The 15,086-nt window shown below is 36.6% G+C and overlaps 1 protein-coding gene across 3 annotated transcripts in view; it reads left to right on the top strand.

Annotated features, from left to right (window-relative positions):
• The window catches only part of ZFYVE9 (zinc finger FYVE-type containing 9), a 142,981-nt gene that overhangs the window by 59,765 nt on the left and 68,130 nt on the right, over positions 1 to 15,086 (top strand). For all 3 annotated transcript variants that reach the window (XM_044238227.1, XM_044238226.1, XM_044238228.1), the window contains 3 exons: positions 1,631 to 1,751; positions 5,275 to 5,397; positions 7,339 to 7,494. In XM_044238227.1, the coding sequence (XP_044094162.1) occupies positions 1,631 to 1,751; positions 5,275 to 5,397; positions 7,339 to 7,494 (400 nt within the window). The remainder of the gene's footprint in view (positions 1 to 1,630; positions 1,752 to 5,274; positions 5,398 to 7,338; positions 7,495 to 15,086) is intronic.

Consider the following 15,086-nt stretch of genomic DNA (forward strand, 5'->3'; position numbering starts at 1 on the left):
CTCAGCAGGGAGCCTGCTTCCTCCTCTCTCTCTCTCTCTGCCTGCCTCTCTGCCTACTTGTGATCTCTCTCTCTCTCTCTCTCTGTCAAATAAATAAATAAATAATCTTAAAAAAAAAAAAAAAAAAGAACCATAAGATACCTGATCATAAACCTAACCAAAGAGGTAAAGGATCTGTACTCGAGGAACCACAGAACACTCATGAAAGAAACTGAAGAAGACACAAAAAGGTGGAAGAGCATTCCATGCTCATGGATTGAAAGAATTCACTCCACCCCAAATGTGTGTTTCAGCATTATACTTTATAGTGTAGTTAATGTGATCTTCATATTAATGCAAAGAAAAATGAACTTGAAGTTTTATTTCATTGCATAGTAAATAAAAACAATGACTTATTTTAATCTGTATATTTTTAAAGATTATTTACTAGAGAGAGAAGGAGAGGGCAAGCAGGGGAGGGGCAAAGAGAAAGGAAGAGAAATCCTCCAGTAGTCTCCCTGCTGAGCATGGAGCCCTACATGGGGCCTGGACCCATGTTGAGATCACAGCCTCAACTGAAATCAAGAGTTGGACACTTAACCGATTGAGCCACCCAAGGCACTCCTTTAATCTCTGTATTTTATAAGTTAATTTTAACTCCTTTTTTTATTGTGGTAAAATATATGCAACATCGGATTTGCCATTTTAATCATTTTTAAGCATACAAACCAGTGGTAGTAAGTCCATTCATATTGCTGTACAACCATCACCACTATTCTCAAAGTTATTTTTGATTAATTAATTAATATGTTTTTAGAAAGTGGAGGGGAGGAGGGAAGGAGGGAGAGGGAGAGAGAGAATCTTAAGCAGACTTTGTGCCCAGCATGGAGTCTGACAAGGGGCCTGATCTCATGCCCCTGAGATCATGACCTGAGCCGAACGAAACCAGGAGTTAGGTGCACTTAACTGACTGAATCACTCAGGAGTCTCTTGAAGTTATTTTTAAAAAAGCAGTGTAAGGGACGCCTAGGTGGCTTGAAGTTATTTTTAAAAAAGCAGTGTAAAGGACGCCTAGGTGGCTGAGTTGGTTAAGTGTCGTCTGCTTTTGGCTCAGGTCATGATCTCAGAATCCTGGGATCGAGTCCCGTATATGCTCCCCTGAGCCTGCCACTCCTCCTCCTTGTGCTCTCTTGCTCTCTCTCTCTGACAAATAAATAAAATTTTAAAAATAATAAATAAAATAAAAAATAAAAAGCAATGTAAATGAGAATTAAGTGGACCCAAATGTATTAAAGTTTCAGAAACTGAGATAACATTGAAACTTTGTTTCTGTTGCCGCTAAAGTTTTTAAAAATATCTTCTTTTATGGCAGAGGAAACCCAGGTAGAGAAAGCTTCAACCAGGGTTACAAGGCATCTTCTGTCATTATTATGATTTGGTGATATCAAAAAGAGAAACTCTGTAGTTGGAAATATGTTCATAGTATAAACCCAGGCTTTTGGGAAACCACAGGTTAATGAGAAACTTGTGCTGTTTTTCAAAAAGGATGAATTCCAAATTTTCACTTAAATTCACATTTATATTCTCAACGATATCCTGCTAAAGTCTAGACCTCTCTCTAAAGCTCACTTTGCTGATTTGCTTTTCCTAGACGGATATTTCTCTGTTCTCTGGGAGCATAACTCAGGTTGGAAGTCCTGTTGGCAGTGCAATGAACCTAATTCCTGAAGATGGCCTTCCTCCCATTCTCATCTCTACGGGTGTGAAAGGAGGTATGTGGACTTACATATTAAACAGGGATAGTAATTGTGGGAAGCCAGATGTTGTCTTCTAGTTAAGGGAAGGAGAGAGAATTTGAGTGATAACCACTTTTTTCTTCTCCAACAGGGAAAACAACTACTCAGTGCCATGAAAGTAATTGTTGCTATTACTGGTAGATTTAGGGTAGATATTTATGTTTTTATATTATAAGGTCATTTCATTTGTTGGAAGGATTTATTATTTTTAATTATAAAATAAATGTAGTTCATTGGCACTTCTTTCTTTGTATTTTGAAACACATGACACTGAAGAGTTGCCTATAATTCTAGGATTTGGCCCACTTGATTGAACAGTCAGGACATTATCTAACTTTTTGTTTTGCAATATATTATACATTCAGAATTATACATATGATAAATGGAGAGCACTGAACATAAATAGCAATTTTACTGTTAAAAAATATTTTTACTGAGTTCTGGTAAGAAGTAAAATGACTATCCATTCAAAAGAATGCTTATCTCTATGTTAAAATTTATTGCTGATACATGGAGATCAGCATCTAGTTAGTATATTTTTAGGAGGTGGTTTATCAATCATCTTTCCACAATTTTATCCTAGTCTTTTACCTGGTCACCTTGCCTTCAGTCTTTCTCTCCTTTATTTTATCTTCCATGTTGTTGCCAATTATCTTTTTGTATTACATAGATATTGTCATCTAGTGCTCTGGCTTAGAAACATTCAGTGGATTCCCAATGCCTTCAGTATAAATTAATCATTTTAGCATACAGTGTTTCTTACAACTTTATCTCAACTTATCTTTCTAACTTTATTTCCAGCCAATACCCCAGTACTTTATGCACATTACAGATCATTTACTGTTTTCTGAATATTCACTTTCCACACTTCCATGTTTTTTCTTACGCTGTGGAATAGTCGGGAGAGAATGGGCTACAAAACTGGACAAACCTGGATTTTAATCCTCATACCCTTACTTTCTAGCTGTGACCCAGTGGGCAGTTCATTTATCCTCCCTGAATCTTTTTCCTAATCTTACTTAGGTAATTATACTTACTTAGAAGTCATTATGAGTATTAAATCAGATTTCATACTTGGAAGTATGTAGCGAGAACACTGACTGGTGTAAAGTAGACATGTAATTAATACTTTCCTTATCTTCCTTTCCTCTGCCTAGAATATGTTTGTATACTGTAGACTCCTTGAAGAACTCCTCACCTTTTCAAAATCCAGAGTAATGAAAAGCTCCTCTCTGAATCGTTACTAGTGCTGCTCTGTAGTAGTGTTTTACATCATCTCTGTTTGAAAAGAAATTAGTTTTTTTTCTTTTAAGATTTTATTTATTTATTTTAAAGAGAGAAAGAGACCACATTTGCATTAGCTGGGGGTGGAGTAGAGGAGGAGGGAGCAGGAGGAGGAAGATCTTGAGGAGACTCATGCTGAACATGGAGCCTGACATGGAGCTCAATCTCTCATCATGACCAGAGCAGAAATCGAGAGTTAGAGGCTTCACTGACTGAGCCACCCATGTGCCCCTGAATAGAAATTCTTATACACCTTTACTATTATATTAACACCTTTCTTACTATAATTTAGGTATTTTATAGGTCTGATTCATTTCACTTAAGCCATGCATTTCTTCAGACTTAATTCATGCTCGTGTCTTCTCCTGCCATGATGCTGGGTCTGTTGTGGGGTCTCAACAATGTTGGCTGAAAGTATCAGACTATAAAATCCAGCCATGTCCCAGATAGTTCAGCTGTGAACTTTCATGTAAGTTAAGCGTTCTTTTGATTGTATAATCCTTACTACTTTACTCAGACTCTCTAAAAACATTCTTTTGTTAGGTTCAAATTTTGGTTACTTTAATGAGTCTTAGATTTAACTTACAAGAAGTTAAATTGGCCTACTCTATTGTTTAAATAAGATTCCATTTTCATTAAATCTAATTATTAAGATACCTCCTACAAGAAACAACTATTTATACTTACTTAAACCATATTATTCCTGTCTCTTCACCAGAATTTTGCAGTTTTGTATTCCAGTGGGATAACTTCATACAAATATTTTCTCTTAAGTCACTTAGTATTTTTCTTTTCAATGAACATTTCCATTTATTGGTAAAATAGACATTTCCTCTTACATCCAAAAAATAGTTTTTTGGTTTCTATTGGTTATTATACACGATTTTGACTTCAAACTGGGAAGATGGTACCATCAGTCAAAATGTCATGACTGAATATCACGTACTGTGATACACACATTTCACACATACACACATAGACACATTTCAGGGATTCAGTGGGAAAGGTTTTGTGCAGGGTCTCAAGTATTAACTTGTCCATGTTGGAAACTGTTGTGATTTACTGGTGATTTTGGTGATTGATACATGTGCTGAACTCTTGACTTAGAGGAAGTGTTTCACAAAGCCAGTCACTTATCATGGTTTTAGTTTATTTTAGTTTTAGTTTATTTTCTGGGCACTTTTTTTTTAAGTTTAGTTTTTTAATGGTAAAAAAAATTCTCAACAGTACCAAAGAATATAGAGTAAAAAGTCAGATTCTCTTCTCCCTCAACCCCACAACACCCTTTTCAACTGGAGGTTAGGGTATTAGCACTTTCTTGTAGATCATGGATTATTTCAAATGTTGGTCTTAGAACATGTAATATGTGAAATTCTTGTTGGAGTGAAATGAAATGAAATGATAGTTGAATTTTTGTTAAAGGGCTACCTTTACTTTTCCAAGTTTTTATTTAAATTCTAGTTAACATATGGTAAGATTGGGTTCTTACTTATGGTAAGTGTAGAAATTAGTGATTCAGTGCTCACGTACAACACCTAGAGCTTATCACAAGTGCCCTCCTTAATACCTATCACCCATTAAGCTCATGCCCCTCCCCATCAACCCTCAGTTTGTTCTCTGTATATAAAGTTAAGAGTCTCTTATGGTTTGCTTCCCTCTCTCTCTTTTATCCTTCCCCTGTGTTCATCTGTTTTGTTTCTTAAATATCACATGAGTGAAATCATATGGTATTTGTCTTTCTCTGACTGACTTATTTCATTTAGCATAATACAGTCTAGCTCCATTCACATCCTTGCAAATGGCAAGATTTCTTTCCTTTTGATGCCTGATATTCCATTATATATATGCCACCTCTTCTGTGTCCATTTATCAGTCAATGGACATTTGAGCTCTCTCCATAATTTGGCTATTATTGATAATGCTGCTATAAATAGCGGGGTGCATATGCTAAAGGGGTGCCTTTAGATTATGGCATAAGTCAGTTTGTGGAGAAGTCTATATTATAGGATAACATGTTCTCATCCAAACTGGACAGGGTCACTTTTGAGAATGAAAGGGAAACTATTAGCATTACAGTGGGTCAGCAGATATGTTCACCATATCTGTAAATCAAGTGTTTAACTCTTTCTTGTGAATAATCAGCCCATTCCTGCATCAGATTTCGTCTTGATTTGTCATTTTAACTAATCTTTTACATTGTTTTCTTCCCTTACAGATTATGCTGTGGAAGAGAAACCATCACAGATTTCAGTAATGCAGCAATTAGAGGATGGTGGTCCTGACCCACTTGTCTTTGTTTTAAATGCAAATTTGTTGTCAATGGTTAAAATTGTTAATTGTAAGTTAGAAATTTGTTTTTTAAAATTAAAATGAGATACTTTACTTACTCATAGATAATAAGTAAAGCTTTCAAATTCCTTATACACAGTTGTTTTTATATGGGTGGAGCCACATCTTAACTGAAAACCGAGTACCAAAGAAATCGGTTTGTATACAATAACATATCCCAGAGGACAACTGTGGGAGTAACAAACTCTTGAGAAGAGATAGGTGAATTCTCCATGGAGAAAGCCAAACAAAACTTCCTGAGATGGATGTGCTAGATCACAACTCACCCACAGAATGGTGGTGGAGAAATTATCCAGGAAGGTCAAATAATTTACATGCTAAGATTTAAATTTCAGAAACCTTAATCATGTGCAAACCTTTATTTGAGAAAAGGTTAGTTAGCTGACACATAGTAGAACTTCAGTACATCATAAGTTAAGATTCAGAATAAACTTCTTAATTCTTGGGGCTAGCTTCTGGGCATCAGAATGGGTAAGAGGACAGTAAATTGGAATCTTAATTCTAGGATGGTGTTGGAACATAGAGAATGCATTTATCCTGAATGATTGTCAGTAGGCAAGTTTTGGAGAGAAGCACTGGGGAACTGTCTTCTAATTCCCACTGGGTACTTATTAAGTTGACCTTGGAGTCCAGAAATACCTATCTGCTACTTCCTTTGAGGTTCTTTATTAAAAAGTGCAAGCTCTGGTTTACTTAATTGTACCCTTGTATATTTGGCTAGTTATTAATGCTTGCCCCCTTTCCTTATAGAATTAGATTTTAAGATAATTTGTGAAATTTCAGTTTACCATATCTAGTTTATAAGTTACACTTAGAAAATAGCTAACCCAGAATTCCTGAAGTGTACACCATCTTAATATAGTTGTATTGGGGCTTCCTGTTAGGTATAATAAAGTAACATTATTCCCAAAGTGTAAGAAAGGGAACTTTTGTTGGTTTTGATTTACATTGTGAGATCTGTAATTATATTTGAATCTTGTTTCAGTTCCTTTGGGGATCCTATTATGTATGGAGTACAAATGATTAAGTGTCAAAGATTGAACATTATTTTTAACTATATATGGCTTGTGCTGTTGGGACTCTACAGTGCCTTAAGGTGAAGAAGTGAAAGTAAATAGTCCAGAAAAGCCATTCTTTCACCACTTTTTATAGGATGAAACCAAGTAAAATCACGTAGATGTTTATCTAGAATTTTCTGGCAAAAAGGACAATAATTTAAAAAGCTAGAATCTTGGGGTCCCTGGCTGGCTCAGGCAGTAGACCATGCAACTCTTCATCAATCTCAGGATTGTAAAGTTCAAACCACGCATTGGGTATAGAGATTACTTAAAAAATAAAATCTTTTAAAAAAATAAAAAACTAGAATCTTTCAGTTACAGATGAAAATTTAAAAGTGTATATATAAAAGTATATTTTCTTTTGCTCACAACCTGAATCCAAAGCTGTAATATTGGCCTTTGTTATTGTTTCTAGTTCTATATAAGTAATTTTTTCCCTTGGTAAAGTGAATTAATTAATTGATTGATTGACTGATTGATTGATTTAGTGAATTTTTAAAAATACAGGTGGGGAATATATTCTTTATAGCCTAGGATACTTAGTCTTATTTAATTTATTTTTAATGGAATGCCTTTTCTTTTAACAATTACACATTTTAATAATAAGAGTTAAAATTTTAAGCCCATTTTCTTTCACTGTTACTTCTTTTACTTCCCTTCCCATTGCTTTTCTAAGTATTTGTTTAAGCCAGAGTCATTCATATATTTTATTTTCTTCATTGGTTCTTTGTATTAATAGTTCACAGTTGAATTGTACAGATTCAGTATAATACATTTTATTCTTTACTATATTTTATCAGATTTCTGTGCATTTTTTTAAAGGTAAGGATTGAGGAGAATGTCTTACTTTTATATTTTTATTCCATTCATAGATGTGAACAGGAAGTGCTGGTGTTTCACAACCAAGGGAATGCATGCAGTGGGCCAATCTGAGATAGTCATCCTTCTACAGTGTCTACCAGATGAAAAGTGTTTGCCGAAGGATATCTTTAATCATTTTGTGCAGCTTTATCGAGATGCTCTGGCAGGTGGGAATGCTTTATGACTTTGTCTGCACCCTTTATAAGACAATAAAAATTTCAGGGGGTGCCTGGGCGGCTCAGTTGGTTAAGCATCCAAATCTTGACTTCAGCTCAGGTCTTGATCTCGGGGTCATGAATTCAAGCCCCATGCTTGGCTACAAGCTGGAGTATGGAGCATACTTTTTAAAAAAAAAAAAAAAAAAAAAAAATGGTGCAGGGTTCTGGGGTGGATCATTTGGTTAAATGTCTGCCTTCTGCTCTGGTGTGCTCCTGGGGTCCTGAGATCAAGCCCTGAATCAGGCTCCCTACTTAGCAGGGTGTCTGCTTCTCCCTCTACCCCTCCCTCTGCTTGTGCTCTCTCTCTCTGTCAAATAAATAAAATCTTTTAAAAAAAGATGATAAAAATTTTTGGACTCAGATGCAAAATAATAGTCATTAATTTGGAAGTCTGGCATTGGACTTTGTATCAGCAGCAAGTTAGAACTTGCTAAGGCTTAAGGAAATATAAATTTTAGTACTTTACCTCATGTGGCTGTTACTATTTTATAAAGGCTGGAATCAAAGTTACAAGATAATCCATTGACCATGATGTAAGAATATTTTTCTTTGAGTGTGTTAGGGATCATAATATTGGTACCTGGTAAAAAGAAGCATAATCATAACTTACTACTTGTTTCTTCAGTTAACAATATCTATATAATCGTAATGTAAATATTATTTATTTACTTTTCAGGTTTTTAAAAACCACTGACATGAGCAACTTTATTATGGTTTCAAAATAAATCATAAATGTTGTTTGCCCTCCCAATGTAAAAGTAGATGCATAGCTACTGGAAAAGACTAAGGATACTAATAAAAAGACATTATAAGTTGAGAGAGAAGAAATATATTTATGTGCATTATTTGGCATTACAAACTTAGCCTCCTCTGATTTAACAGAGGAGGTAAGAAGTGGTTAGTTTAGCTAAATTCTCATTATCATAACAGGAAGTTAAAAAACAGTATCTGTGGTTGGCAAATAGGGAAAGAGTAGTATACTAACTGTAACAAATGAATAATAGAGATTGTCTCTGAGGAACAAGGCTTAAAAAGAGGAGTGAGGTTGACCAGGGTATTAAAATTATTTCTGTGTAGTATATGGTGATATCTTATAAATATACTAAAACCATAAATTATTTATACTTTCTTTTTTTAAATTTTTAAAAAAAATTTTTTTAAAGATTTTATTTATTTATTTGACAGACAGAGATTACAAGTAGGCAGAGAGGCAGGCAGAGAGAGGGGAGGAAGCAGGCTCTCCGAGGAGCAGAGGGCCCGATGCGGGGCTCAATCCCAGGACCCTGGGATCATGACCTGAGTTGAAGGCAGAGGCTTTAACCCAGTGAGCCACCCAGGCGCCCTTCTTTTTTTTTTTTTTAAAGATTTTATTTATTTGACAGAGAGATCACAAGTAGGCAGAGAAGCAGACAGAAAGAGGAGGAAGCAAGCTCCCCGCTGAGCAGACAGCCCGATGTGGGGCTCGGATCCTAGGACCGTGGGATCACAACCTGAGCTGAAGGCAGAGGCTTAACCCACTGAGCCACACAGGCGCCCCTATTTATACTTTCTGAATATAGTAATTCCCCTTGTGGGATTCTGTGCCAAAAAAAAAAATTATCTAAATTGTAAAATATACTTTATACATGAAGTGTTTATTTTAGCATTACTTAAATTTAACACAAAAATTTAGCGGTAACCTAAATGCCCAACTATAGGAGAAGGTTTAAAACTGTGTTATACTAATTAGATGTACACTTCTTTTTTCGAACACTTTTTAGCCATCAAAAGTAATATTTATGAATAAAGTGTAACAACACGTAAAATGCTCTTGAAGTAAGGACAAAAGCAGGATATAAAATTGCATCTTTAGTGTGATTATAGCTTATCCATAAAAGATTATACCTTTATGTCTTAGTCTTTGTGATAGTTAAGTGTTATATTACATGAGGACAAGACAGTACATCGATAACTTACCACATACCTATGAAGTATACTTTAGTATTTACTGTGTCAGTTCCAAAATGTATAGGATTAATATGAATTCATTTAGAGCCTTCAGGCTATATAATACTCAGAACCTAAATTTATTTCCAGAAATGACTGGAAACAGTCACTTTTCTCCCTGATTTGGATGGATTCACATATAAAAACTATAAATAGCGAAATGGCATTGGGGATCCAAGCAACTGTATATTCATATGGGTTTTGAGGAGGAATTAGGTGCTAAAGCATGGGAGGTTCATGAAAATCTTGTTCAGGGGTCCATCTTTTACTGAGTAGGCAATGAGGAACAACTGAAAAAAATGAGTGACACAGGCAGATTTGCATTTTAGAAAGATGACTTCAGAAGCAATATGAAAATGGATCAAAGTCTATGTATCTGCTGGCAGGTAGAGCGAGTTAAAAAGCAGTTACAGTAGGTAAACAAAAAAATATAGTGGATAAGCACTAGGGTATTGCTCGACAATAAAAACAAACTGCTGATGCATACAACAACATGGATGAATATCACAGACATTGTGCTGAATGAAAGAAGCCAGGCACAAAAAAGTACCTATTATGTGATTGTATTTACATGATTCTCTAGAATAGGCAAAATGAGTCTGTGGTGATAGAAATTAGATCAGTGTTTGCCTGGGGTGAGTTGGGGTTGCAGGGGTTGCAACTGACTACAGAGGGGCCCTGGGAATTTTCTGGGATTATATAAATATTTTATATAGTGATAGGGATGGTGGTTACATGAATGTTTACATTTGTCAAAACCATATTGAACTATATACTTAAAGTCTCTGGGTTTTATAGCATGAAATTATACCCCAGTAAGATTGACTTAAGTATTTTTTTATTGAGATATAATTGACATGTACTGTTAGTTTCAGATGTAAAATATAATGATTTGATATTTGTATTTACTGTGAAATGATCACAGTAAGTCTAGTTAACATCCATTTTCAGTTTTTTTTTTCTTGCTGATGAAAACTTTTAAGATCTACTCTATTAGCAGCTTTCAAGTATACAATAGTGTTGCTAACTATAGTTCCCATGCTGTATATACACCCTCACTACCTTATCTTACAACTGGAATTTTGTACCTTTGACCTCTTTCACTGATTTTTTTTTTTTAAAGATTTTATTTATTTATTTGACAGAGAGAGATTACAAGTAGGCAGAGAGGCAGGCAGAGAGAGAGAGAGGAGGAAGCAGGCTCCCTGCAGAGCAGAGAGCCCGATGCGGGACTCGATCCCAGGACCCTGAGATCATGACCTGAGCCGAAGGCAGCGGCTTAACCCACTGAGCCACCCAGGCGCCCTCTTTCACTGATTTTACCTACCCTCTCAACCCCCATCCTGTGTCTAGGTGTCCTATGGTTTTTTGTTTGTTTTTTAGATTCTATATATAAATGTGAAATCATATGTTATTTGTCTTTCTCTGTCTAGCTTATTTTACTTAAAATAATGCCACTGAGTTCCATCCGTGTTGTTGCAAGTGACAGAAATTTTTTTTTTTTAGGATTTTATTTATTTGACAGACAGAGATCACAAGTAGGCAGAGAGGCAGGCAGAGAGCAACGAGGACACAGGCTTCCTGTTGAGCAGAGAGCCCAATGCAGGGCTCAATCCCAGGACCCTGGGATCATGACCTGAGCCGAAGGCAGAGGCTTTAAACCACTGAGCCACCCAGGCGCCCCCAGAATTTTTTTTTTAATGGCAGAATAATATTCCACAGTGTATATACACATCACATTTTCTTTATCCATTCACCTGTTGATAGATACTTAGGTTGTTTCCATGTCTTGGCTAATGTAAATGATGTTGTAACAAACATGGGCTGCAGATCTTTTTTCAAGTTAGTGTTTTCATTCTCGTCATACCCATAAGTGGAATTGCTAGATCATATGGTAGTTCTGTCTTTTATGTTTATTTATTATTTTATTATTTTATTTTTTTTCAGTGTTCCAAAATTCATTGTTCATGTACCATACCCAGTGCTCCATGCAATACATGCCCTCCTTAATACCCACCACCAGGCTCACCCATCACCCACCTCCCCCTTTCAAACCCTCAGTTTGTTTCTCATAGTCCACAGTCTCTCATGGTCTCTTCTTCCAATTTCTCCCAATTCTCTTCTCTTCTCCATCTCCCAGTGTCTTCCGTGTTATTCCTTATGCTCCACAAGTAAGTGAAACCATAAGATAATTGACTGTCTCTGCTTGACTTATTTCACTCAGCATAATCTCTCCCAGTCCTGTTCATGTTGATACAAAAGTTGGGTGTTCATCCTTTCTGATGGAGGCATAATACTCCATTGTATATATGGACAATATCTTCTTTATCCATTCGTCCGTTGAAGGGCATCTTGGTTCTTTCCACAGTTTGTCAACTGTGGCCATTGCTGCTATGAACATTGGAGTACAGGTGGCCCTTTTCACGACATCTGTATCTTTGAAGTAAATACCCAGTAGTACAATTACAGGGTCATAGGGTAACTCTATTTTTAATTTCCTAAGGAATCTCCACACTGTTTTCCAAAGTGGCTGTACCAACTTGCATTCCCACCAACAGTGTAAGAGGATTCCCCTTTCTCCACATCCTCTTCAACACTTGTTGTTTACTGTCTTGTTGATTTTGGCCATTTTAAATGGTGTAAGGTGGTATCTCAGTGTGGTTTTGATTTGAATCTCCCTGCTGGCTAATGATGATAAACATACTTTCATGTGTCTGTTGGCCATTTGTCTGTCTTCTTTAAAGTGTCTGTTCATGTCTTCTGTCCATTTATTTATTTTTTTAAAAAGATTTATTTATTTATTTATTTGACAGAGAGAGAGAGAGAGAGAGAGAGGGAGATTGAGAGGGAGATCACAAGTAGGCAGAGTGGCAGGCAGAGAGAGGAGGAAGCAGGCTCCCTGCTGAGCAGAGAGCATGATACGGGGCTTGATCTCAGGACCCTGAGATCACGACCTGAGCCGAAGGCAGAGGCTTTAACCCACCGAGCCAATGATCAACTGATGTCATTTTTTGACATATTATATGTTTTGTGTGTGTTGAGTTTGAGGAGTTCTTTATAGAACTTGGATATCAGCCCTTTGTAGTGTCATTTGCGAATATCCTCTCCCATTCCGTGGGTTGCCTCTGTGTTTTGTTGACTGTTTCCTTTGCTGTGCAGAAGCTTTTGATTTTGATGAAGTCCCAAAAGTTCATTTTCCCTTTTGTTTCCTTTGCCTTTCGAGACATGTCTTGAAAGAAGTTGCTGTGGCTGATGTCGAAGAGGTTACTGTCTGTGTTCTCCTCTAGGATTTTGATAGACTCCTGCTTCATGTTGAGTTTTTTTTACCCATTTCCATTTTATCTTTGTGTATGGTGTAAGAGAATGGTCGAGTTTCCTTCTTCTACACACAGCTGTCCAATTTTCCCAGCACCATTTATTGAAGAGACTTTTTTCCACTGTGTATTTTTTCCTGCTTTGTCAAAGATTATTTCACCATAGAGTTGAGGGTCCACATGTGGGCTTTCTACTCTGTTCCACTGGTCTATGCGTCTGTTTTTGTGCCAGTACCATGCTGTCTTGGTGATCACAGCTTTGCGGTAAAGCTTGAAATCAGCCAACATCATTCCCCCAGTTTTGTTTTTCTTTTTCAACATTTCCTTAGCAATTCGGGGTCTCTTCTGGTTCCATACAAATTTTAGGATTGTTTGTTCCAGCTCTTTGAAGAATGCTGGTGGAATTTTGATTGGGATGGCAATGAGAATATTGATGGCTCTAGGCAGTATAGACATTTTAACAATGTTTTTTCTTCTGATCCATGAGCATGGAATGATCTTCCATCTTTTTGTGTCTTCTTCAGTTTCTTTCATGAGTGTTCTGTAATTCCTGAGTACAGATCTTTTACCTCTTCGGTTGGGTTTATTCCCAGGTATCTTATGGTTCTCAGTGCTATAGTAAATGGAATCTGTTCTCTAATTTCCCTTTCTATTTTTTTCATTGTTAGTGTATAAGAAAGCAGCTGATTTCTGTACATTGATTTTGTATCCTGCCACATTACTGAATTGGGGTGGAGTCATTTGGGTTTTCCTTATAAAGTATCATGTCATCTGCAACGAGAGAGAGTTTGACTTCTTCTTTGCCAATTTGAGTATCTTTTATTTCTTTTTGTTGTCTGACTGCTGTTGCTAGGACTTCTAGTACGTTGAACAACAGTGGCAAGAGTGGACATCATTGTCATGTTCCTGATCTCAAAGGGAAGGCTGTCAGCTTTTTCCCATTGAGGATGATATTCACTGTGGGTTTTTCATAGATGGATTTTATGAAGTTGAGGAATATTCCCTCTATCCCAATACTTTGAAGAGTTTTAATCAGGAACATATGCTGTATCTTGTCAAATGCTTTTTCTGCATCAATTGAGAGGACCATGTAGTTCTTGTGTCTTCTCTTATTGATCTGTTGTGTCACATTAATTGATTTGTGAATGTTGGACCACCCTTGCCTCTCATGGATAAATCCCACCTGGTCATGGTGGATAATCTTTTTAATGCACTGTTGGATCCTATTAGCTAGGATCTTGTTGGGAATCTTGGCATCCATATTCATCAGGGATGTTGGTCTAAAATCCTCCTTTTTGGCGGGGTCTTGCCTGGTTTGGGTATCAGGGTAATGCTGGCTTCAAAAAAAGAGTCTGGAAGTTTTCCTTCTGTTTCTGTCTTTTGAAACAGCTTTAGGAGAATAGGTGTTATTTTTCTTTGAATGTTAGGTAGAGTTCTCCAGGGAATCTGTCAGGTCCTGGGCTCTTGTTTTTTTGGGAGGTTTTTGATCACTGGTTCAGTCTCATTACTAGATATTCGTCTATTCAGGTTGTCAGTTTATTCCTGATTCAGTTTTGGAAGCTTACAGGTTTCCAGGAATGCATCCATTTCATCTAGGTTGCTTAACCTATTGGCATATAACTGTTGATCATCTGATGATTGTTTCTGTTTTCTTGGTGTTAGTCATGATCTCTCCCTTTTCATTCATAATTTTATTAATTTGGGTCCTCTCTCTTTTCTTTTGGATTAGTTTGGCCAGTGGTTTATCGATCTTATTGATTCTTTCAAAAAACCAGCTTCTTGTTTCGTTGATGTGTTCTACTGTATCTCTAGTTTCTATCTCATTGATCTCTGCTCTAATCTTGATCATTTCCCTTCTTGTGTGTGGGGTTGGCTTAATTTTTTGTTGATTCTTCAGTTTTTTAAGGTGTAAAGAGAGCTGGTGTATTCTGGATTTTTCATTTTTTTGAAGGAGGCTTGTATGGTTATGTATTTCCCCCTTAGGACTGCCTTTGCCATAGATTTTGAACCGGTGTCTTCATTCTCATTGGTTTTCATGAATTGTCTTAAGTTCCTCTTTGATTTCGTGGTTAATCCAAACATTCTTTTTTTTTTTGTTAGGATTTTATTTATTTATTTGACAGAGAAAGAGATCACAGCTAGGCAGAGAAAAATGGGGAAGCAGGCTCGCCGCTGAGCAGAGAGCCCAATGCGGGGTTCGATTCCAGGACCCTGAGATCATGACCCGAGCTGAAAGCAGAG

The sequence above is a fragment of the Neovison vison genome, chromosome 2 (assembly GCF_020171115.1).
Source record: "Neovison vison isolate M4711 chromosome 2, ASM_NN_V1, whole genome shotgun sequence".
NCBI classification, from domain to species: domain Eukaryota; kingdom Metazoa; phylum Chordata; class Mammalia; order Carnivora; family Mustelidae; genus Neogale; species Neogale vison.